At 41.0% G+C, this 26,726-nt stretch overlaps 1 protein-coding gene across 4 annotated transcripts in view; it reads right to left on the bottom strand.

Annotated features, from left to right (window-relative positions):
- LOC122551068 (neurobeachin) overlaps positions 1–26,726 on the bottom strand; it is a 991,558-nt gene that overhangs the window by 606,346 nt on the left and 358,486 nt on the right. For all 4 annotated transcript variants that reach the window (XM_087988254.1, XM_087988250.1, XM_087988251.1 and 1 more), the window contains one exon: positions 4,199–4,260. In XM_087988254.1, coding sequence (XP_087844380.1) covers positions 4,199–4,260 — 62 coding nt within the window. The remainder of the gene's footprint in view (positions 1–4,198; positions 4,261–26,726) is intronic.

The raw sequence follows: 26,726 nt of genomic DNA, 5'->3' as shown, positions 1-26,726 counted from the left end.
TCGACCCATTGGCCCATCTGATCAAGGTCCTGTTGTACTTTGAGATAACCTTCACCGTCCACTACCACATCTCCTATATTCACATCCAGATTATTTATATAAATGACAAAAAGCAATGGATCCAGCACTGATCCTTGTGGTACACCACTGGTCACAGGTCTCCAGTCTAAAAACAACCTGCCAGTCTCTGTCTCCTGCCTTCAAGCTAATTTTGGATCCAATCACCTAGCTCCCCCAGGATTTCATGTGATCTAATCTTGCTAACTAGTCTACCATGCGGAACCTTGTTGAATGCCTTGTTTAAGTCCATATAGACAATGTCTACCATTCCACCTTCATCAATCTTCTTTGTCATTTCCTCAAAAAAATCAATCAAGTTGATCATAGAAGACAGATTAGCAGTGGAAAGATTCTTTTAAGAATGGAGATCAGTGATTAATGGTGTTCTACAGGGATCAGTTGGGATCTCTGTTGTTTGCAATATATATAAATGATCGGGAGGAAATTGTAGATAGTCTGATTAGTGAGTTTGCAAATGACATCAACATTGCCAGAGTTGCAGGTAGTAAGGAGGATTGTTAAAGGATACAATGGAATATACAAAAATTGCAGATTTGGGCAGGGAAATAGCAGATGGATTTAATCCAGACAAATGTGAGGTGATACATTTTGGAAGATCAAATTCAGGTGCAAATTATACAATAAATGGCAGAATCCATAGGAGCACTGAGTGTACAGGTCCACAGATCCCTAAGAGTAACAACACAAGTGGATAAGGTGATCAGGAAGGCATACAGAATGCTTGCCTTCATCAGCTTGGGCATCAAATATAAAGTTAACAAGTCATGTTACAGCTGTATAAAACTCTAGTTAGGCCACATTTGGAATATTGCATGCAGTTCTGGTCACCACTATCAGAAGGACATGGATGCTTTACAGAGGGTGAAGAGAAGGTTTGCCAGGAAGTTGTCTGGTTTGGAGGGTTTTAGTTATGAGAAGAGGTTTGATAAATTGGATTTTTTCATTGGAAAGTTGGAGGCTAAAGACCATCTTATAGAGTTCTACAAAATTATGAAAAGCACAGATAGGGTGGATAGTCAGAAGCATTTTCCCAGGATGGAAAAGTCAACTACAAGAGGGCACAGATACATGGTGAGAGGGAGAAGTTTTACAGAAGTGCAGGGTGTTGAGTCCGTCTAGAATGTGCTGCCAGTGGAGGTGATGGAAGCAGGCATGTTAATAATGTTTAAGGTATATCTTGATAGGCAAATGAATGGGAAGTGAACAAAAACCACGGATGGTCCATAAGTAGCAAATCAAAATAAGGATTCGGAATCAGTGCAGGCTTGTTGGGCCAAAGGGCCTATCCTTGTGCTGTACTGAATTGAATGTTAGTGAGATACAATTTCCAAGCACAAAGACATGTCAATTATCCCAAATCAGTCCTTGCCTTTCCATATGCATGTAATTCCTGGTTCTCAGAATCCCCCTCAACAATTTAGCCACAACTGATGTCAGGCTCACTGGTCTATAATTCCCTAGCTTTTCCTTAACAGCTTTCTTAAATAGTGGCACGACATGAACCAAACTCAAATCCTCTGGCACCTCACACACAGCTATTGATAATACAAATATCTCTGCAAGGGACTCAGCAATCTCTTCCCTATCTTCTCAAGTTCTGGGACATATCTAATCAGGTCTCAGGATTTATCCACTTTTATGCATTTCAAGTCATCCAGCACCTCCACTTCTGTAATATGGACATTATTCAAGATATTACTATATATTTTCCAAAATTTTCTAGCTTCTACGTCCTTCTCCAAAGTAAATACGGTGGTAAGAGTGGTTAGCACTGCTGCCTCACAGCACCAGGATCCCAGGTTCGATTCTAGCCTCGGTGACTGCCTGTGTGGAGTTTGCACACTCTCTCCATGTCTGCGTGGGTTTCCTCCGGGTGCTCCGGTTTCCTCCCACAATCCAAAGGTGTGCAGGTTAGGTGAATTGGTCACGCTAAATTGCCCATAGTCAGGAGTGAATATGGGGAATATGTCTGGGTGGATTACTCTTCGAAGGGTCGGTGTGGACTTGTTGGGCTGAAGGGCCTGTTTCCATACTGTAGGGAATCTAATCTAATCTAAATACTGACAAAAAATACTTGTTCAGTACATCATCCATTTCCTGTGGTTCCACACACAGGCAACCTTGCTTATCTTTAAGGGACTCTTCTCTCCCTAGTTACTCCTCTGCCCTTAATGTCTTTGGATTCTACTTTTCCTATTTGTCAAAGTTATACCATGTCCCCTTTTTGACCTCCTGAATCCCCTCTTAATCACACTCTTACTGTTGTTACACTCCTCTAGGGATTCAGTTGATCCCAGCTGTCTATATCTGGCACATTCCTCCTCCTATTTTTTGACCACAGCCTCAATTTCTCTAGTCATCCTGGATTCCCTATACCTACCAGCCTTGCCCTCTGCACTAACAGGAGCATACTGTCTCTTAATTTAACTGCCCTTATCTCATTTTATGAAGGTCTCCAACTTTTTAACCATTTCTTTACCTGGGAAGCCTCTTCCAATCAAGTTCCTGCCCAATACTGTCAAAATTGGCCTCCCTCCAACTTGGAACTTGAATTTTTAGGTCAGGTCTATTCTTTTCCAAAACTATTTTAAAGTTAATAGAATTGTGATCACTAGCCTCAGCATGCTTCCCCATTGACACCTCAGAGATGGAAATGTGTTGCTGGAAAAGCGCAGCAGGTCAGGCAGCATCTAGGGAACAGGAGAATCGACGTTTCGGGCATTAGCCCTTCTTCAGGAAGGGCTGAAGAAGGGCTAATGCCCGAAACGTCGATTCTCCTGTTCCCTAGATGCTGCCTGACCTGCTGCGCTTTTCCAGCAACACATTTCCATCTCTGATCTCCAGCATCTGCAGACCTCACTTTCTCCTCATTGACACCTCAGACACTTCCAAACAGAAGGTCAAGTTTTGCTCCTTTTCTCGTAGGTGCATCCACGTTCTGAATAAGAAAAAATCTCATACGAACTTAAATTCTTGTCCATCCAAATCCTTAACATTATGACAGTCCATATCTATGTTTGGAAAGTTAAAATCCCCTACCATTAATATCCTATTATTCTTACAGATATCTGAGCTCCATACATATTTGTTTCACAATTTCTCACTGGCTACTGGGGAGTCTATAGAACAATCCCAATAACGTGATCATCCCTTTCTTATTTCTTAACACTCCCCATACAACTTCATTGGATGTTCTCCCAGGAAATCCTCCGAGTATGGCCATTATGTTATCCTTAACCAAAAGCGTCACTCCCTCTCCTCTTTTGTCCAACCTTCTAATCTTCTATAGCATCAATACCGTGGAACATTAAGCTGCCAGTCCTGCCCCTCTCTGAACCACTATTCTGTAATAGCTATGAAATTCCAGTCCCATGTATTCAACCATGCCCTGAGTTCATCTGCCTTATCTGTCAAGCCACTTGCATTGAAATAAATGCAGTTTGTTTTATCAGTCCTACCTCTTATTTTGCCTTGCTCTTGCCTGCCCTGACTATTGAACTTGCTCCTCTTATCTATTGTATCAGACTCAGACTTATCTCATTTCTCACTATCTCTTTGGGTTCTCTAGCAAACCTCCCTGCCAGGATATTGGTCCCCTTCCAGTTCAGGTGCGACCCATCCTTCTATACAGGTCACTTCTACCCCCAAAGAGATTTCAATGATCCAAAAATGTGAATCCCTGACCCCTGCACCAGTTCCTCAGCCACATGTTCATCTCCTCTAACCTATTTCTACTCTTAATAGCATTTGGCAGTGGAAGTAATCCAGATATTACCACCTTCAAGGACCTACTTTTTAATCTCTTGCTTAATTTCCTATATTCCCTCTGCAGAACCTCATCCCTTTCTCTTCCTATGTCACTGGTACCAATGTGTACAATGACCTTCTGCTGACCACTCTCCCCTTTGAGAATATTTTGCACCGTCTGTGAAACATCCTTGTCTCTCCAAAACATGTGGAATCTCCACATCATTTACTTTTGGATTTATCTTCTTCACATTTCTTCAATGTTAATGTCCTAATAATCGTCTATTTCTGTAGATCTCTGTGCTAATTGACAAGTTTCTTGTCTATATACAAAGAATAGCTTGGGAAATATTCTTTTGATGTGCCTTACCTGTGAACATAGCAACATAACCAATTCTACGACTGAGGTACTGGACTTCATGCACACCAGGCCTGCAAGAAAGTACAAATACTTATGTTTATGACAATATGTGACTCACTTGAAACATACAGTACATTCTAAAATTCAAACACTCGTCCAGTAGTATGTAAGATTGTGCAGACTTAGAAATAAACAAAATTAAAAATTTATAAATTAACGGACTATCGTGTGCATCTGAAAATCATGTCATGTCAAGATAAATAAATACAGACGACAGTTTTATAAGAGATGTATAAAACTTAAAAAGCTTAGAAAAATTGGCACAGAAGTAAATAATTAATAATTTTGCACATTTATTCAAACTCCTTAAAAAAAAAAGAAAAAGAAAAATGATAGCCCAGTCTGCACAGAATTATAGGCAAATTAACTTCATGTCAATGATGGAAAAATACAGTACTCAAAGATGTAACAGAAAATAGAATACATAAAGTAAAGAGATTTCAAAGAAATATAATTTAAGAGCATCTAGAAACTAAAAGTAAAACATATTTGAATAGATTCCAAAAGGAGTCTTACTTGGCCAGCACAAATGAATTCCTTGAAGTAATAACAGAGCAAAAAGACTCGTATTTATAACCTTTCATAACCTGTGGAAGACTCATTTGCCCGTGAAGCTTTTTTTGAAGTCTGTTTTCTGTTGTACTGTAGGGCTTATGAGTCTATTAATTTTCCAGATTTAAAGCATGGAAGTACTATTGGTAGTCACAAAAGCCCATTTGGTCTGCTGTCTTTGCCAATTGTAATCAACATGTGGTCTATCGTAATGTGATTGGCTTGCTAGTTAGGAATCACAAGCCTTGTCAATAGCACCTACACCCCATGAAAGAATAAAGAAAAACACTGCAAGCTTCCAAAATAACAATGTGATAATGGTCAGATCTTCTGACTTTGTGATGTTGATGGAGGGATAAATATTGGCCAGGTCACCAGGAGAACTCACTCCCTTTCTCTTTTTTGAAACTGATAGACTCTTTATGATCACAAGAAACAGAAATGGCCGAGCTTTAAAATTTCATCAGAACAATAGCACTATTGACAGTACTGTATTCTTTCAATATTTCCACGGAGCACAACTCTGTATTGCTCCGCTCAAGTTCCAAGCTTGTAATCTTACAACTCAATAGCGAGAATGTTATCAACTGAGCAATGTTTGAAACAAGATAGCAAATGTAATATAACAGATATACGTTTGTACTTTTAAAAAGTCTTTGATAAGGTAAAACACATTGGATTTATGACCAACGTCAGCACATTAGGAATAACAGACAATTAAAATAGTGACTATCAAATTTGTTAATAACTTAAAACAGAGTATACTGATTAATAATAGCTATTCAGATTGACAATTCCTGGATATGCAGTTCCACAAGGATGGATGCATTGCTGCTCACCAATGATATTGATGATTTAGAGTTGAGAACTGGAGATACAATTTCAAAATTTGTAGATAGCACAGAGCTGTAAAGCTCAATTAGTATAAAGGAAGGGCTTGATAGAATAGAGGAAGACAAAAATAAACTTTGGGATTTTCTTTTGCCAGGGTCACGAGGTTTCTGATACCTTCGCAGCCTTCAGGCATCATTTTAATCCCAAACCTTAGCAAAATTGGAGTCAATGGAAATCAAAGAGAAAACTCTCCACTGGTTGGAGTCACAGCTAGAACAAATGAAAATAGCTGTAGCTTCTGGAAGTCAATCAATTCAGCCTCAGGTATTCACTACAAGAGTCCCTTAGAATAGCATTTTGCATGCCAGCCATCTTCAGCTGCACCCATTGATTATGAAATCAGAAATTGAGATGTTTGCTATTCATTTTTCAATGTTCAGTACCATTTGCAACTCAGATACTTAAGTAGTTTATGTCCACACACAGCAAGACTTGGGCAGCTTGGGCTGATAAGTAGCAACAATATTCACATCATATAAGTGCTTGGCAACATCCATCCACAACTAGATAGAACCTAACCATTGCCTCTTGATGTTCAAAGGTATAAACATTACTAAATCCCACTCTATCAATGTCCCGGAGTTACCATTGACCAGAAACTAAACTGGGCACATAAAAATACCGTGGCTAGTAGGTTAGAGGCTGGAAATTCTGCAGCAAGTAATTCACCTCTGGTCTCTCTAATTCCTTAATATGTACAAGATACAAGGCAGGAGTGTAATTAAATATTCTTCACTTGCCTGCATGAGTGCAGCTCCAACAACACTCAAGAAACTTGGCAACACACAGGATCAAGCATTTCACTTAATTGGCGCCCCATCCACCACCTTCAACATTCACTCCCTTCACTACTGACACACAATGACAAGTGTGCACCATCAACAAGGTTCACTGCAACAACAACACCTTCAAAAATGACCTTGAAGGACAAGGGCAGCAGATGTATGCGAACACCATCACCTGTAAGTTCCTTAAAGCTACTTATCCTGACTGGACATAGATCACCATATAGGTCAACATTCCTGATGAAGGCTTATGCCCCAACCGTCGATTCTCCTACTCCCCGAATTTGCCTGACCTGCTGTGTTTTTCCAGCACCACACTCTCGACATACATCACCATTGCTTCACTGTTGTTGGATCAAAGTTCTGGAATTCCCTCCTAAACAGCGTTGTGTCTCTGCCTAAAGAACACAGACTGCTGCAGTTCAAGAATGCAGCTCACCAGCACCTCTCTAGGGCAATTATGCACAGGTAATAAATGCTGCACAGCTAGTGATACACACACCCATGATTGAATAAACAAAATGCAGAATGCATCTGGCAAATTAATTGCGGTGAAGTCATGTATGAGGTTGTACATTTAGTTAGAAAGAGTAAGACCATATAGTTGTTGAAAAATACCAACAGCATGCAAACCAGTGAATGCCTGTCACTTGCAACACAACATTAAATATGTCCAACATCAGATGCAATTCTGCAATATTTCCTGGGTAATTCTGAGTAAGCAATTATGGCAACAGCCAGTTTAGGATTATCTGTTAGGCTTGCAACTTGGCACACATATTTATTGGAATCTACATATACTAATACTGCAGGGTGAGCAATAAAGACTGTCTGCCTCTGCCTCTCTCTCTGATTCTTGCAGACTGACCGGCTTGAGGGGTTCACAGATATCTTAAGAACACGCTGCATGCCAGCAGTCCCTTGGCCTGTTCTCTTCTAAAAGTTCATTGGCATGGCAATATAAATCACATGTCCATGCATCCTGAGAGAAGTAGTGATTAATTGTCTTCTGAACCCCAGTTCCATTCCAACTTTGTGTTCAATAAGCAATTTAAAGAATAACTGTTTACAAAACAACTCTGCCCAAGAATTGGAGACTAATAGTCCACACAAAATTAGCACAAATTCTCTTTCCATTCTCTAGGAGGTATGAGCATATTCTTGCATATTCTCCGCAGTAAAACAACCTAGGCTCACTGCTCACAAAGCAACCACACCACCCAGGCTTGTTGTTCACATGATCCTCTTCAAACTCTATTTTACTTCAGAATAAACAGATAGGACCAAACTATAACAAACTTGTAAACTTCCCATTTCTAATACACATGTCTATCTTTGCAATAAAAGTATGGAATATATAATCGAAAGCAAGAGAAAATGCAAACCTAACAAGGTGTTTACGTTAATGAAACCCACATCATGGAACCCTTTTCAGTAGTCCAAAGGGTATTTTATTTTATTGCAACTGCAAGGTAGTCTTCTAATCCTCATATACTTGGCTTCATCTGTACTCTATATTCTAAACAAGGTTAAAGGAAATTTTGAACAAGTCCACTTCTATGTGAATTTTACCAAGTAGGCTTTCAGAAGCTTACTAGACAAAAGGAAAACAAATCCATGGCAAACTTTGTACTAAGTATATCTGGAGAAATGAGAAGCACAAAACCCAGTTGCATACAACAGGTTAATTTCTTTACCAAAATCAAAGCCAATACAAGTCATTACTAATCATACTCAGTCTCCATATCTCTTCAGTGAACCCAAAATCTCTTAAAATATAATAGCGAGGTCTGGTATGATGTGCTAATCACTATTTCAAGCTTTCTTTTCACAGTAATGTATTTTTATATAATTATGGAATACACACAATATTCATCAGGATTTTATCTTCTCACACGAAGATATAGTTTAAAGCTATGTGATGTATGACCCAAAGTCACATATGTTGCAACCTGCTTTAAAAAATATATATTTTCCAGTGCTTTCGACCAAATGTCAGAGAAAATTATTCCCATTTGAGCAATTGAAAAATATAGATTTTGTGCTTTAAACCATCTGATGTGCGAGACTCAAAAGCTAAATACTTTTATAATTGGCCATGGTGAGTAGTTTATTTACATCGGTGATTTTTCTCTATATAATTACAGCACTGACCAAATGTCTAAGGGCTACAACTGTGGGATACAGAAGAAAAAGTGCATGACCTTTCTAATCAGCAATATAATAGATGGATGGTAATTACTTCTAAATGATCCACATTGGATAAGGACTATTTTGCAGCTGGCGCTCAATGTCATTCATTTACTCATGCAACAGAAGATGCTAATTAATTGTTGAATCCACTTTTTGCACTAAACCTTGTAGAATATTGCCAGGTAAATCAATTAGAAAATTAATAACTTATACTTATGGTAGTTTTTATCTTGTGAAATTAAACATCTGTATTCAGAGTATGATTTTGGTACAATTAAAGAAACTAGAATTCACTAATGCTGTAATGATCAGTTAATACAAACATACTATTAGACTAAAACATATTGATTTATTAAGCTGTGCTTCAATAAATTTCAATTGAAGTAGGATTGTGCATTGCTTGCATTGACTTGTTATTCAATGTTAATATGCTGAGACAGTAAGTAGCATAAAGATATTTTAAAAACTTTAATCAGATATTTTAGGAGATAAAGCAACAGAGTGTTTCACTTAAGAACTATAAGACTTTTTTTTTATATTTCTATTTTTAAGAATTAAAACAGCCATGTAGGTCAAGAAGAAATTACATTCCATGCTCGTAAGTGACATCTGATCTGGTTCAAGTTTCTGACCATTTTTCATGCTGACCTCTGTACCAGTTAAACCTGGGGTGTCCAACATATAGCCCCTGGGCCAGAATCTGGACCACAATGCATCTCTTTCCAGACCATGGAGCCAGTGTTCAAGCTACAGCTAAACAGAAGTGAAAGATTCTGCATGAACTGCAACTCCAATCACAGGCTGATTATCTCTCACTTTTGTTGCTGATAGATTTACCAAGGAGTAGTTCAGTAAGCAAAAAGGGATAGAAGCAGCCTGAGGTTGTAGAAGCAGCAAACAGTGTGAACATAGATCACTTCATTCAGCCATGGCATTAAACAGTGGAGACACAGGCAGTGAATCCAAGGAGTGGAGGGTGGTAGGGGATGGGCTGCAAGTGACCCAGTGGCATTATCAGTGGACGGTTAATCCAGAGACAAAGTAAATGTTCTGAGGATCCAGGTTCAAATCCCTCCAAAGCAGATGGTGAAATTTGAATTCAATACATGTCTGGAATTAAAGAGTCTAATGATGATCATAGTTCCATTGTCAATTTTCAGAGAACCCATCTGGTTCACTAATTTCCTTTAGGGAAGGAAACTAATATCCTTACCTGGTCTGAACCTACATATGACTCCAGACCCCTCTCAGCAGTTAGGGATGGGCAAAATGCTAGTCTATCCAGCGACACCCTCATGCCATAAATGAATTAAAAATACTTTGTCCAGAAGCTTAGGTACCAGTCCCCCACAGGACTGCAATTACAATGGTGTAGATGGTGGAGCCATAAGGAGCAGAAATTGCAACAAGAGCACACACGAGCCGAACTGATACAGCTGATTTGTTTAGACAGGTTAGAGCAAGGAAGCAGACCTTGGTACCTTCGCAGTCATCCTGAATTCTACTCATTTTAACACATCCAACTTCTCAGGTCCAACGGAGTGAGGGAGTGAGAGAGGGTATGTGAAGGTACAAGAAAGAAAATAATGGTGCACCAGAAAGAGAGAGACATAGTGGGCGGCACGGTGGCACAGTGGTTAGCACTGCTGCCTCACAGCGCCAGAGACCCGGGTTCAATTCCCGACTCAGGCGACTGACTGTGTGGAGTTTGCACATTCTCCCCGTGTCTGCGTGGGTTTCCTCCGGGTGCTCCAGTTTCCTCCCACAGTCCAAAGATGTGCAGGTCAGGTGAATTGGCCATGCTAAATTGCCTGTAGTGTTAGGTAAAGGGGTAAATGTACGGGAATGGGTGGGTTGCGCTTCGGCGGGTCGGTGTGGACTTGTTGGGCCGAAGGGCCTGTTTCCACACTGTAAGTAATCTAATCTAATATCACAGGCAGAGGATGCAGAAGAGAAACGTAGAGTGTGCGTGAGAGACAGAGGGAATAGATAAATAGATAGATGGAATAGATAGATAAGATAGATAGATTATCTAAGATAGATAGATAAAGAAAGAGCATGCTGGAGATAGAGTGAAGGAGCATGCAGTGGAGAGAGCAAGAGAGAGCACAAAAGGGTGAGAGTGAAAAAGAGAGATAGAATACAAGAAAGACTGGAATAACAGCCATTTGCCATCAGAGTATCCAGATCATAAATTGTATTTTAAAATCCAATTATTGCTATGACCAGGATTTGTTTTTGACCTACAAGTTGGCCATTCTTTGGTTTCTTGAAATCTTAGAAGTTTCAAAATTAGTTTCAATTGTACATTACATATGAAAATATTGGTCCATGTATTTTTGTAAGATCTTCCTCATCTACTGTAATTTTAATGGGAAATTGGGGGAAATACACAAAAATGTTTCATTTTCCAACAGTTCCAAAGCACTAGAAAAGCCCAGCACACAGTAATGGAAAAATAAATTTACTGCATATTTGATTTGCAAACATGGGCTCTGATCATTTCCCACTCTTATGAGTCAGCGCTTCTGATTAGCAATGTCAGAAAGTACATGCCAAGATCTAAAAAGCAGACTTGCAAATGTAGCATCATTCTCCCAAAGTGGCAATAAAAAATGAAAAGCTCTTAGCACGCATATGATAAAGTAGATGTTTTATACAACTTTGATTCACAATTTTACTGTATTATTTCTGCATTTAGAAGGCATACTCAGTAGTCTTTTAAAGAACTATTTCAGTACTCAGGTGCCTATTTAGAGTTAACACAGTGACAATTAAAATTGACTGAAAGCATGAAGCAGTTTTACGTTTCCAATCTTAGTTCTCCCAATCATAATGCATAAGACATAACCTCAGCATCTATTGCCTATCAGCTGTTACAATAAAAGCAAAATTGAGGATGCTGAAAATAAAAACAGAAAGTGATGGAGAAACTCAGCAAGTCTGACAGCATCTCTATAGAGAGAAACAGAGTTTCACTGCCATTTCTGTACACCTTGATGTCCCTCTGGATGGCCACTTCCATCCAGAGGGACAAAGGCAGCAGATGCATGGGAACACCATCACCTGCAGGTTCCTCTTCAAGCCAGTAGTTAACCACAATTACCTTCACAAGGGCAGCTGGGGATGGGAAATAAATGCTGGCCAACCAGAGATGCCTACGTCCTATGAGGAGTGGATAAAAAAATCCTCTGGAATAGTCTGGCAGTTATTTCATTTCAAGGGGCAATTAGGAGTGGGCAACACATACTGGCTTTGCCAGGGATGTTCACACCCCATGAAGAAATAAATAAACAAAATTCCAAAACATGGTCAAAACATATGCAAGGTCAAATACAAGACTCAATGATAACATACCTCTTTGAAACTCACTAATAATTTATTATTAGTCCAGATCCAGATCACTTCAACTGTATTTTGGCACTCATCTTATGAATCTTCTATCATCCATTATTTGTTTCCTTCCATTGGTGGGTTGGGTTTGATCTCATCTAGAAATTATTCCCTTTGATCTGCAGTTCAAGTTCATATTTAGGAACAGAAATTTGGATGAGTAGCAAGAGAAACTAAAAATAAATAAACAAAAAACGAAAAAAAAAACAAGTTGTTCTAGGAGGGCAAGAAAAAATGAGTATGTGGCTAATAGAAAACAAATAATGGAGTAAAAATGTCATTATAGAAAATTGGATTCAAATTTAGTTTCCACATTTGTTGAAGTTTGTAAACTAAAACTTTTTTTACCACATTGAATACAGTTCTTGTTGGTGTTACATACAAATTATTTTTAAAGGTTGCAAAATGCAAACAATTAAATGAAAGAACAAATTTATAAAAAGAATAAAGAAATAAAAGCTTGAAAGAATAAAGTGAAGTAGCATGTCTAAACAAGTGATGGGCAGATAATTCAAGGGCAAGAATCAAAACAGCAACACAGTGCAAAATCATGTGAACACAACTGAGAACAGGAACGGAGTATCCATGGGTATTCAGTTTTTTAGGAAGGACAAATAAAAAGGAAAAGGAGGTGGGGAAACACTGCATGTTAAAGAGGAAACTGATGCAATAGTGAGAAATAGTAACTCAGGTGTAGTGAAGCCTGCATTGGTAAAGCTGAGAACAAGGGAAAAAATGTTAACGGGGGTGTAAATCGTGCCGAAACTGCAGTAGTAATGTTGGGGAAGGTATTAAACAGAAAATTAGAGTTGCAAACAATGAATATACAGTTGTAATTATATATGGCCTTAATCTGCATGTGATTAGTCAAAACAATATTGTAGAGGAGGACGACCTGCAATGAGTTCAGGATGGTTTCTGGATCAATATATTGAGGAACCAATGAGAGAACAGGCCATCCTAAACTGTATTGTGTAGTAAGAAAGGATTAATTAGGAATCTAGCTGTGCAAATCCCCTTGAGAAAAGAGAGACCACAGCATGATAGACCCCTTAATTAAAATAGAGAGTAGCATTGTTGACTGTAAGACTACAGTCCTGAATCCAAAATAAAGGAAACAACAATGGTATGGGATGAATTAGCTATTATAAATTTGATAACAAAATGGACAACAGTGGATAGGCAATGGAAAACATTTTAAAAATGTGTGGAGGACCAACAACAATTGTTCATTCCTGTCTGGCACAAAAATAAAATGGGAAAGGTAGCCCAATCATGGCTAATGAGGGCAATTAGGAATAGTATTAGATACATAAGACCATAAGATATAGGAGCAGAATTAGGCCATTTGGCCCATTGAGTCTGTTCCGCCATTTGGTCATGGCTGGTATATTTCTCAACCTCATTCTCCTCCTAACCAATCAAGAAACTATCTCTATCTTAAATACGCTCACTGATTTAGCTGCCACAGCCATCTATGGCAACGAGCTCCACTGATTAACCCTTCTGACAGAAGAAATTCCTCATTTCAGCTCAGTTCTAAAGAGATGTCTATTCACTCTTGAGGGAAATTCACCAAAAACAAAGATAGCAGACCTAAGAATTAGCAGTTTAGATTTCAGCAAAGGAGGACAGATTGGCAATGAGACCTGGGTGTCCTTGTGCACCAGATTTTGAAAGAAAACATGTCAGTACAGCAGGCAATGAAGGCAAATGTTACGTTGACCTTCATAGTGACAGGGTTTGAGGTCAGGAGCAGCATTGTCTTTTTGCTATTGTACAGGGCCTTGGAGAGACTGCACCTGTAGAATTAAGAGCTGCTTTGGTCGTCTTATCTGAGGAAGGATGTGCTGACTATGGGGATCTCATAGAAACTTATAAAATTCTAAGGACTAGACAGGATTAATGCGGGAAGGATACATCTAATGATCAATGAATCTAGAACCAGGGGTCAGTTTTAAGGATGTGGGATAGGCCATTTTGGACCAAGTTGAAGAGAAATGTCAACACCCATGGAGTGGTGGGCCTGTGGAATTCTCTGCCATAGAAAGCAGTTGAGGCCAAAACACTGAAGATTTTCACACAGGAGCTGTATTTAGTTTGTAGGGCTAAAAAAATCAAAGGGTATAGGGAGAAAGTGGGGTATGGCATTGAGATGGATGATCAGCCATGGCGGAGCAGGATCTAAGGGCTGAATGGCGTACACTTGCTCCAATATTCTATGTTTCAGTTGCTTTGAGAAATTTTGGATAAATGGAGCAGGATTCTTGCTCAGAATTCTTCAGTGACTGCTCTAGCTATCAAAGAATGACAAGTTATTTTTAAACTAACTCTTTTTTTTAAGAAACAGGTTTAATCTTCCAGCTTTACAACAGTAAGATGATGTCCCAATCAGGCTGTCCATACTAATCCTCCTTCTGGTGCCTTACAGGCAAGGCAAGTGGTCTGACATTTGCCATCTTGAATGCATGTGGAGGTGCAGCATTCAGCTAAGGCTTACTCATAAAACATTAATGAACCCAAGGTCAAATTTTCCATACAGCATATTGTTCTACTAAGTTTTGCTTTCTAATTAACCATTGCTTAATATTAATGTTTGCATATATGTTAATCTTAAATCAACACACAGAGGGCACATTATGAAAGCCCATGGGATAGGAGTTATGTTCCACAAGTAGCTGGTGTTATTATTCATGATTGATGTTAGAATTAGCGTTGACTGAAAAATAATTCATAACCTATAGATCTTTAAAAATTATTGCTTTCAATCATACATTAAAAATTAATAAGAAAGTATTTCTTTAAGGATGGCATTAATGGGATTCTGCATTTCTTTGTAATTCAAAGTATAGATAGAAATATAATAAACTGTCTCCAAATCAGCTTTAAAAATATTAATGACCTGAACAATCCCTGAGTCTGTTCAGAGGAAGAAAACAGATCTGCTTTAAAGATATCAGTAAGTTCCATGAGAATGGTACCCCTGCAGCAAAGATTTTGCTTCATATATCTTAAGTCTTGTCTTTGCCCCTGTCGCAGCATTCAAATGACCCTAACCAAGTCATAACATTTGGTGAAATTTTATAGCATTCTGAACGAGTTGGGCTTCGATTAGATGTGTGGTAAAATTATTTGACAAGTGAGGTGAGGCTCATCCCAACGTCAAGATCATTCCCATCCATCTTTTATGCTTTAAACAAGCAACATCACAGAAGTCATATTAGGTGGTGGCAAGATGCCAATTGACGTTCATTATCACTTGTTAACAAGGTGTTTTACCTCATAACATGCCATTTACCAAATTCACCAAATATTCTAGACATTGGAAAAATTCAAAAAGGAAACCAGAGGGAGCAACTGGCAGATACAACCCTCTGTCTTCTTCAAATCATTTCTCAGTTGGAAACCAGGCATCAATATCTCAAGACATGTTCCATGGACACCCCATGGCCAAAGACACTAAGATCTGACATACTAAGAACCTTCATGGCACATCTCTAATTCATTTACAGCGTGATTCTGCACTTTGTTGGTGCATCAGCAACTATCATTATAATGATGCTGCAAGGTCAGTGTGGGCTCAGGGACACTAGCCCAGCTCATGCACTCGACCAGGATGCATCTCTGGACTCTTCTCTCACTGTCATAGTGCTCATTCACTCTGGGCCTATCTGGATGCGTGCAGCAACCCTGCCTTGCATTGTTTTGCATTTTTTGCACTTTGCTCCTTCAAGCAGAAGTACCAGGCTTATATTACTGCTGTCTTGACATGCTGCTTCATGCAGACTAAAAACCAGGAAGCAGAGTGTAGTTGTCAGCAGTCAAGTCAAGAAGGAAAGCTTTCACCCAGGGGTTTCCAGCATAATAAGTCAAGACCAGCCTTCAATACCAGCTCAAGGAGATTAGAGTCAGGATGCTCCCCTCAAGGTGTGAGGAGCAAAATGATGGCAGCGCACCACCTGTCTTTACAATTTCTGCCCTATTGTCTGCCTTTTCCTCATGAATGAGAGAAAGGCTGGTGATATGGGAGATGGAAGTTGATGGCACAGCTATTACCAGTAGTGCAGATGGGGAAGTGACCTGAGAAAATGAGTTGCGAGTACAGACAGCTTGCAGAGTTAGTGGTATTGGGTACAGGGGTGAGTGAAGACAAATGGGGAAGACGTCATAGGCAAGAGTGAAAGTTCTTTTATTCACTCGGGAGACATGGGCAACATTGATTAGGTCAACATTTATTGCTTGCCCCATGATGTCCTCCAGGTGGGCTGCCCTCTTGAACTGCTGCAGTCCATGAGCTGTAGGCAGATCCATAATGTCTTTTGGGAGGAATTTCCAGGAATTTGACACAGTAACAATGAAAGAACAGACAGGTCTTGAAGAAGAACCTGTAGGTGGTAGGTCCAACTATATACCTGCTGCCTTTATCATTTTAGATAGAATTTGGTGTAGACTGTCTAAGGAGCTTTGGCAAATTTCTTCAGCACATCTTGTATGTAATGCACACCGTTACTGCTGAGCACATTGGAGGAGTGACTGAACGTATGTGGGTGTGGTGTCAGTCAAGTATTATGTCTTGTTCTGGATGATGTCAAGGTTCTTGAATGTCGTTGGAGCTGCAACTATCCCGGCAAGTGGGGTACGTTCTCAGACATAGGACTGTCACAGAATCTGGGAACATTTTGTATGTAGTTGGGGTGCTGCACCTTTAAGAGAGCTGGTCAGGTGACTTGCAAGGTGCAGATCCAGAGCCTCAGTCTAGATAGAGCCAACTATGGAGGTATCAGCATCTAAAATAAAATGCTCCTGCTCAGAGTTTTACCTCTGCCTCCCTTGAGTACAATTCCTGATTCCCAGTGAATTATAAACTTAACAACAGGTACGGGTATGGATTCTATCCACAAACTGTGTACAAATGCTATTTTCTGTTGTCTGGAGAAGACGTCACCTGGACTTGGGAAATTTCAGTGGCAATTAAGGGAGTAACATCAAGGGAAGTGCTTGGGATGGAACTCAGGCCTTGGTTATGCCAGGAAAGAAGGTGCTCACCAGGGAGCAGGCCAATAGTAGTGGTCGCAATGGGACTCCGGGCACGGGCTGAAGGCGAGGATATGCACCTGGGAGCTACTGGAGTCACGAAGAAGAGAGTCAAAGTGTGATTGAATTATAATGCAAAGAAACAGATCCATTGATCCAACTTGCCTGTGCCAACCAGACATCTCAATCTGATCTAGTTCCAAAAAGCAGCATTTGGCCCATATCCATCTGAACGCTTCCTATTCATATCTCCACCCAGATGCCTTTTAAATGTTGTAATTGTCCAGCCTCTACTACTTCATCTGACAGCTCATTCCATACACAGAACACTCTATAAACAAACACTCCAGTCCAGGCAACATCCTTGTAAATCTTTTCTGCACCAGTAGTGATTATAATGAGGTCAGCCAAGTGAACCTCAAAGATTATGAATCCATGATTGGGGCAGCTAGTCTGATCCAGTCAGGGAACCTTGGATGACAGATAAAAACAGGAGTATCACACATGCTGTTCACTCAGAGAAATGGCTCTGAGGGAGCTGTATCAGTGCCAAGACTCTGCATGTGTAAAGGGTGATGAGATACTGGCCTCTTATTTCAGTGATGACAAGAGAACAGCATGCACCTGAAGCAATTTGCTAGCAACAATCATCTTTGAGCTGGGGTTAGCATTTCTGGCATCAGGCTGTTATTTGGGAAGCTTGACTTATTTGATTTTGCCATCAAAGACTGGGCCCAGTATGTGGAAAGAATATGTTTTTTCTGGGCAAATGGCACTGGAGCAGATCAAAAGCAGACTAATTCTTCTGCTTGTGGACATACAGCTTTTTCTGCTATTAGTGTTCTAATTTTCCAAGACGCCAGATATAAAACTTTTCAAAATTTGACAGATTTAGGTAAGGAATATTACAACTCCCAAGTGTCCTCTAATTGCAAGGCACTATTGGTTTAACTTGACAATTCAAGAAACAGGCGAAACCGTATCAATATTTTTGAATAGGACTTGAGGACTAGCAGAGGCATGTGACTTTGGTTTAATCCTTAATGAGATGCTGAGTGACAGTTTGGTACATAGAATTAATGAGGTAACCAAGCAAAAGTGCCAAATAGCTGCCCAACTGGACTGTGAACAGGACATACAATTGGCTTTATCATTGGAAAGTGCAGCAAGTGGAACATACAAGTTGCAAGGTATTCTGATGGAAGGGGAGACACATACCAGGCCGAACAGTGGGGAACACCACTTCAGTAAACACAAGGTGCACAGCCTCACTCTGGACGTATTATAAACAGAGTTAAGCTCAGCCCACAGCAAAACCCCAAAATAAAGCTCCAACTAAACAGTTACAATTTTCTTCAGGAGCTGGCCCAGGAAGCCATTGTAGTTGTTGCCGGTATGCAGACTCAAGACAGCAAAAGAGTGCCACTGAACCTAAATTGAATAAGATAACTCATTGGCTGGGATCTAGAGTGTGCACGCCCTAGAGAGTCCATTTATATCTGGTTTGGGACAGTTGAGTTACTTAGCGACATCCAAATCAGAGCCAATTAAATGAAACGTCTGGTTAAGTGGTCACCTGGTTCTAATGAAGGTCAATGCTGACACAGCCGTTTCAGTGATCACAACCAGACTTTAACAAAATTCACTCGAGACTCCAACCCTTACGTTTGCACAATACCTCAGCTAGACTGAGAATCTATACCTGGTAAATACTGTTATTTACAGAATAAGAGTAAGATATTGATTCTGATCCCTTATGATAAGCAGTTGGTTTAGTTAATGGTGATTGTTGTAAATGACTCAGACTCAAGCTTGATAGGGCAAAGTTGGTTGAGAAAGATTCACCGTGCTTGGCCATGCTAATTTGCCCAAAGTGTCCAGCAATGTGCAGGCTCGGTGGATTAGCCACGGGAAAGGAGAGGTTATGGGAATAGGGTGGGATGCCTCTTCAAAGTGTTGGTGTGGACTCAATAGGCTGAATGGCCTGATTCTACAAGTAGGGACTCTATTATTCTATAACTTTTCAATTTAAGAAATGGCTGCCTGAATGAAGTCCTAGGTAAATACCCTGAAGGTTTTCAGAAAGGTTTAGGGACTACCAAAGGGTCCAAGGTCACCTTGCATGTTGACCAGGAAGCAATCCCAAGATTTTCCAAGGTCCACCCAGTGTCAATTGCCTTATGGGCAAAAGGATAGGCAGAAATCAGAATGCTGGAATGCAAAGGAATCATCAAACCAGCATATGGAATGGGCAGCACCAGTCGCACAGACTGTATAGTCTGGCAGGTTGTTTCGCCTTTGGGGGAGTTTAAAAAAATGATAAACCGCTTACTGCAGCTGGATAAATACTCAATCCCTCACATTGAGGATTTATTTGCAAAGCTGGCAGGGGTGCTATCCTTCACAAAGCTGGACATGAGCCATGCATACTTGCAATTCTGTTTGGATTCCCAGAATTATGCTACCATCATATAGAACATAGAACAGTACAGCACAGAACAGGCCCTTCAGCCCATGATGTTGTGCCAACCATTGAGCCTCATGTAAGGTAAACCTAATGTACGAACTCTCAAATTTCTGTGACCATATGCATGTCCAGCAGTCTCTTAAATATCCCCAATGACCTCGCTTCCACAACTGCTGCTGGCAACGCATTCCATGCTCTCAACTCTCTGCGTAAAGAACCCGCCTCTGACATCCCCTCTATACTTTCTGCCAAACAGCTTAAAACTATGACCCCCCCCGTGTTAACAATGTTTGCCCTGGGAAAAAGTCTCTGGCTATCAACTCCATCTATGCCTCTCATTATCTTGTACACCTCAATTAGGTCCCTTCTCTTCCTTCTTTTTTCCAATGAAAAAGGTCCGAGCTCAGTCGACCTCTCTTCATAAGATAAGCCCTCCATTCCAGGCAGCATCCTGGTAAACCTCCTCTGAACCTTCTCCAAAGCATCCAAATCTTTCCTATAATAGGGCGACCAGAACTGGACACAGTATTCCAAGTGCGGTCTAACCAAAGTTTTATAGAGCTGCAACAAGATCTCACGGCTCTTAAACTCAATCCCCCTGTTAATGAAAGCCAAAACACCATATGCTTTAACAACTCTGTCCGCTTGGGTGGCAATTTTAAGGGATCTATGTAGCTGCACACCAAGATCCCGCTGTTCCTCCACACTGCCAAGAATCCTGTCTTTAATCTTGAACTCAACTTTCAAGTTCGACCTTCCAAAATGCATCACTTCACATTTATCCAGGTTGAACTCCATCTGCCACGTCTCAGCCCATCTCTGCACCCTGTCAATGTCACGCTGCAGCCTACAACAGTCCTCTATACTGTCAATGACACCTCCAACCTTTGTGTCGTCTGCAAACTTGCTAATCCATCCTTCAATCTCCTCATCCAAGTCATTAATAAAAATTACAAAGAGTAGAGGCCCAAGAACAGAGCCCTGTAGAACACCACTCACCACTAACTTCCAGGCAGAATGCTTTCCTTCCACTACCACTTGCGGTCTTCTGTATCCAGACAGCTAAATTTCCCTGTATCCCATTCCTCCTGACCTTCTGAATGAGCCTACCATGGGGAACCTTATCAAATGCCTTGCTGAGGTCCATACAACACATCCACTGCTCGACCCTCAACAACTTGTCTAGTATCATCCTCAAAGAGCTCAATAAGATTTGTGAGGCATGACCTGACCCTCACAAAGCCATGCTAACTGCATTTAATCAGGCCATGCTCTTCCAGATGGTCATAGATCCTATCCTAAGTGTGCCAACACCTTAGGGGATGATAGCTGTTTCATCACTTTCCTGAAAGCGATGGCTTGGCTTTGTGACCATTTCCAAGGCTGACACTTTAAGAGTTGATGCAAAGATGTCAGATGGAGGCCATGTTATGAACTTTCCATAATAGTTCACCAGCCCAAAGAAAGATCTAAGCTCCTGTATTAATGTGGGAGCCGGGGCACCTTTGATTGCCCGCACTTTATTTTCCAAGGGGTGCAACCTATTCTTGTCGATTCTGTAGTCCAAGTAGTCATGATTTGGAGATGCCGGTATTGGACTGGGGTGTACAAAGTTACAAGTCACACAACAACAGGTTATAGTCCAACAGGTTTAATTGGAAGCACTAGCTTTCGGATTGCCGCTCCTTCATCAGGTGGTTGTAGAGTGCACAATTGTAAGACACAGAACTTATAGCAAAAGTTTACAGTGTGATGTAACAGAGATTATACATTGAAAAATACCTTGATTGTTTGTTAAGCCTCTCATCTGTTAGAATGACCATGATAGTTTCACTTCTTTCATATGTAAATCACAAAACCTTTTTTTTTTAAAAAGTTACATTCTCAGGTTCACTGTAAAATTGGTGTCAGCGCAGCTGAGATGTTGAAGATGTTCGCCCCCTGTGTTCCCTGTCTGTGCCATAATGTTTAGACTGATTCTAATCTAAACAGTGAGTTAACAGAGTCATACATGGATTCATGCAGTTTTTGAGCTTCCAATTAAACCTGTTGGACTATAACCATAGTCCAAGTAAGTCACTTGTGCTGCTGGAGTACATATTTCCCTTCTAAGGCATACATCCATTTGGGAGAAATGTGTAAGGACAATGTCAGAGTTCTGTAAGTGCTCCTTACTGGTCTTAATGCAAGAGGCCTAACAGGTAAAGCTGGTGAACTCAGGGCGTGAATAGGTGCGTGGGACTGTGATAAACAACCATTACAGAAACATATCTAAACTAGGGACAGAACTGGCAGCTTAATGTACCAGGGTAAAGGTGCTTTAAGCAGGACAGAGGTGATGGAAGGAGTGTTGCATTTTTGATTAAGGCAAGTATCACAGCAGTAATCAGAGATGAAATAACTGAAAGATCAGCCATTGAGGCTTTGTAGGTGGAGCTAAGAAATAAGGGGATGTATTGAGGTTATACTAAAGGCCCCCAAAGAATCAACCGGAATTAGAGGAACAAATACGTAGGGAGATTGGGCAGATTTGCAGGGACAATAGGGTTGTCATAGTAGGGGATTTTAATTTTCCTAACAAACTGTGACTGCCAGAGCATTAAGGGCTGAGATGGGATGGAATTTAAGTGTGTTCAGGAATGTTTCCTCAAGCAGTATACAGCGGGTCCTACTCAGGATGGGACAAAGCTTGACCTACTCTTGAGAAATAGGGTAGTTTAGGTGACTGAGATGACAGTGGGAAGCACTTTGGGACCAGTGGCCATATTTCTATTCATTTTAAAATAGTTATGGAGAGGGGCAAAACTGGTCCAGATCTTCAAGTTCTAAACTAGGGCAACGCGAATGTTGATAGAATTAGATAGGAGCTCGCAGGGGTTTGTTTGCAGTAGTTTGTTTGCAGGCAAAGTAACCTCTGGCAAATGGGAGGCCTTTAAAAGTGAGATAGTTAGAAGTTAAGGTCTGTATGTTTCTATGAAGGTGAAGAGCAAGGTTGGCAGGAATAGGGAACCCTAGAAATCAAGAGATATTGAGGCTGTGAAAAGAAAGAAGGAGGCACGGCTCAGCTGGGATCAAGGGAATCCCTGGGGGTACACTGGAGTTAACTGAAGGAGGAAATCAGGAGAGCAAAAAGGGGGCAGAAGATAGCTTTGGCTGAGAAGATGATAGTGACAATGTATTAAAGGAAAAAGAATAATGAGAGAGAGGGCCCCTCAAGGACCAAAGTAGCCTTGTATATGTAGAACTGCAGGAGATGGATGAGGTTCTCAAAGAATATTTCTCCTCTGTTTACCATGGAGAAAGACATGAACACTTGTGAACTTGGGGAAGTTAATGGTAATATCTTGAGGACATTTCATATCACAGTAGATGAGGTATTGGATATATTAGATTGTATGAAGGTGGATAAATCTCCTGGTCCTGACCACATATATCCAAGAACACTGAGATGTTACAGAATTAATTGCGGGAGCCCTGGCTGATATTTTGCATCATCGCTAGCCATTGGCGACAGACTGGAGGATCTTTGTCATTGTTGAAGAAGGGCTGCAAAGTCTTGGAACTATGGACCAGTAAGCATAACATCTGTTGTGGATAAGTTACCTGGATGCTGTTTCAGGAGACAGTCATATTCTTTTGGACTAACTAATGTGAATTTGGCCAGTGGTCAGGGATAGGAGGGTGTGGCTGTGAGGGAGGCATGTAGAGGCCTGGAGCTAGAGTTACAAGAGCTTCAGGCCTTGTCCTTGTCCAACAGGTTCAAGAGTTCTACACCCTGCATGGATGGGAATGGGAACTGCAGGGAGGATGAGCCGACTGACCGCAGCACTTGTGCAGGGAGCCATTCAAGTTGGGGAAAGAACAGAAATGTTGTTGTAACTGGTGACAATATGTTGTGGTTCTGTTCGCCGAGCTAGGAATTTGTGTTGCAGACGTTTCGTCCCCTGTCGAGGTGACATCCTCAGTGCTTGGGAGCCTCCTGTGATGCGCTTCTGTGATGTTTCCTCTGGCATTTATAGTGATTTGTATCTGCCGCTTCCGGTTGTCAGTTCCAGCTGTCCGCTGCAGTGGCCGGTATATTGGGTCCAAGTCGGTGTGCTTATTGATTGAATCTGTGGATGAATGCCATGCCTCTAGGAATTCCATGGCTGTTCTCTGTTTGGCTTGTCCTATAATAGTAGTGTTGTCCCAGTCGAACTCATGTTGCTTGTCATCTGAATGTGTGGCTACTAAGGATAGCTGGTCGTGTCATTTCATGGCTAGTTGGTGTTCATGGATGTGGCCCGTTAGCTGTCTTCCTGTTTGTGCGGTCCTTGCATGGGATTTTGTACACTACATTGGTTTTGCTCAGGCTGGGTATCAGGTCCTTCGTTCTGGTGAGTTGTTGTCTGAGAGTGGCTGTTGGTTTGTGTGCTGTTATGAGTTCTAGTGGTCGCAGTAGTCTGGCTGTCAGTTCGGAAATGTTCTTGATATTATGGTAGTGTGGCTAGTCCTTTGGGTTGCGGCATGTCCTCGTCCCGTTGTCTTTCCCTTAGACATCTGTTGATGAAATTGCGCGGGTATCCGTTTTTGGCGAATACATTGTATAGGTGTTCTTCTTCCTCTTTTTGCAGTTCTGGTGTACTGCAGTGTGTTGTGGCCCTTTTGAATAGTGACTTGAGCAACAACTATTATAGGACAAGCCAAACAGAGAACAGCCAGGGAATTCCTAGAGGCATGGCATTCATCCACTGATTCAATCAATAAGCACATCGACCTGGACCCAATATACCGGCCACTGCAGCGGACAGCTGGAACTAACAACCGGAAGCGGCAGATACAAATCACTATAAATGCCGGAGGAAACATCACATAAGCGCTTCACAGGAGGCTCCCAAGCACTGAGGATGTCACCTAGACAGGGGACGAAACGTCTGCAACACAAATTCCCAGCTCGGCGAACAGAACCACAACAACGAGCACCCGAGCTACAAGTCTTCTCACAAACTTTGGTGACAATATAGTTGGAGGCATAGACACTGTTCTCTGTGACCAGGATCGAGAGTTCTGAAGGTTGTGATGCCCTGCTTGGTGCTCAAGTTCAGGATCTCTCTTTTGGACTGCAGAGGAACTTGGAATAGGAAGGTAAATATCCAAGTGGTCATAGTCCACATAGGTACAAATGACATAGATAAAACTAGGGCAGAGGTTCTGTTTCGGGAGTATGAACAGTTTAGAGCAAAATTAAAAAGCAGAATCAAAAAGAATAATCTCTGGATTACTAGTTGAGCCCCATGGTCAATAAGATCAAGCAGGTAAAATGTGTGGCTCAAAGATTGGTGTGGGAGAAATGGGTTTGAATTCATGGGACACTGGCACAAGTATTGGTGAAGAAGGGACTTGTTCTGATGAGACTGTCTTCTCTAAACTGTGCTGGGACCAGAATCCTGGCAATTGCATAACTAGAGCTGCAGAGAGAACTTTATACTAAATGGCAAGGGGGGGTTTAATTCAAAAATCCAAATTAAAGGAGGTGGTAGGAGTACAGAACTCAGGGGAGGTTATTAAAATCACCACCACAGACACAAATAGGACAGTGTGTATGGAACGTGTTAGCAATCAAATTTTAAGCACACTGGACAAACGCATGACAATAAGAGGCATGGTTAATACAGGACCGAAAGTCTTATATCTGAATGCATGTAGTATGAGGAATAAGATAAGTGAGCGTGTGGTGCAGATCAAAATTGGCAGGTATGACGCGGTGGGCATCATGGAGATAGGGCTGCAAGGGAATCCAGATAGGGAGCTGAATATTCAAGGATATACATCCTATCGAAAAGATAGGCAGAGGCGATAGGATTGCTTTATTAGTAAGAAATGAAGAATGGTCAGATGGGTAGAACCTGTGAGAGTAGAATTGAGGAACCGCAAAAATTAAAAAAAACATAGTTGGAGTTACGTACAGGCCTCCAAACTGTTGTCAGGAGTTTGGGTGCAAGGTACATCAGGAGATAGGAAAGGCAAAGTTACAGTGGTTCTTGGGGACTTCAATGTGCAGATGGACTGGGAAAATCAGGTTGATAGTGGATTGCAAGGAAAAGTATTTGTGGAATGTCGGCGAGATGGCCTTTTGGAGCAGCTTGTGGTGGAGCCCACAAAGAAACAGACAATACTTGGATTTAATGTTGTACAATGAGGCAGACTTCATAAGGGAGCTTAAGGTGAAGGAACCCTTAGGAAGCAGTGATCATAACAGGATTGAATTTAATCTGCACTTTGAGAGGAAGAAGATAGAATTAGAGGTAACAGTATTCCAACTGAATAAAGGCAACTACAGAGGCACGAGGGAGGAGCTGAGTAGAATTGACTGGGAGAGGAGCCAAGTGGGAAAGACAGTGGAATAGCAATGGCACGAGTTTCTGGGAGTAATTCAGGACACACAGCAGAGATTCATCCCAAGGAAAAAGCAGCATGGTACAGGGAGGATGAGGCAACCATGGCTGACTAGGGAAGTCAGGGATGGCATAAAAGCAAAAGAGAAAGCATATAATGTGGCAAAGGGCAGTGGGAAACCAGTTGGTGTACTTCTGAGGCTCCATAAGGCTCTAGTCAGACCACATTTGGAGTATTGTGTGCAACTTCAGGCCCCATATATCAGGAAGAATGTGCAGCGTGTTCAGAGGAGTTTCACACGAATGGTCCCAGGAATGAAAAGCTTTACTTATGAGGAACGTTTGAAGACTCTGGATCTATACTCAATGGAGTTTATAAAGATGAAGGGGGATATATTTGAGACTTACAGAATATTGAATGGCCTGGACAGAGTAGATGTTGGCAAGATGTTCCCATTGGTCAGAGGACTAAGACCCAAAGACACAGCCTTAGAGTAAAGGGAAGACCTTTTAAAACAGAGATAAGGGGAAATTTATTCAGCCAGAGAGTAATGAATCTATGGAATTAATTGTCACAGAAGGATGTGGAGGCCAGGTCATTGAGTATATTTAAGACTGAGATCGAGAGGTTCTTGAGTATAAAGGGATCAAGGGTTAAGGGAGAAAGCGAAAGAATGGGGTCGAAAAACCTAATCAGCCATGATTGAATAATGGAACAGACTTGATGAGCTGAATGGCCTAATTTCTGCTTCTATGCCTAATGGTCTTATACCCTCAACAAAGAG

This window comes from Chiloscyllium plagiosum, unplaced genomic scaffold (assembly GCF_037043375.1).
Source record: "Chiloscyllium plagiosum isolate Xiang-an unplaced genomic scaffold, Cpla_swu_hap1 HiC_scaffold_6, whole genome shotgun sequence".
Lineage (NCBI taxonomy): Eukaryota > Metazoa > Chordata > Chondrichthyes > Orectolobiformes > Hemiscylliidae > Chiloscyllium > Chiloscyllium plagiosum.
Note: the sequence above shows the minus strand (reverse complement) of the source record. Positions and strands in the feature narration are given on the sequence as shown.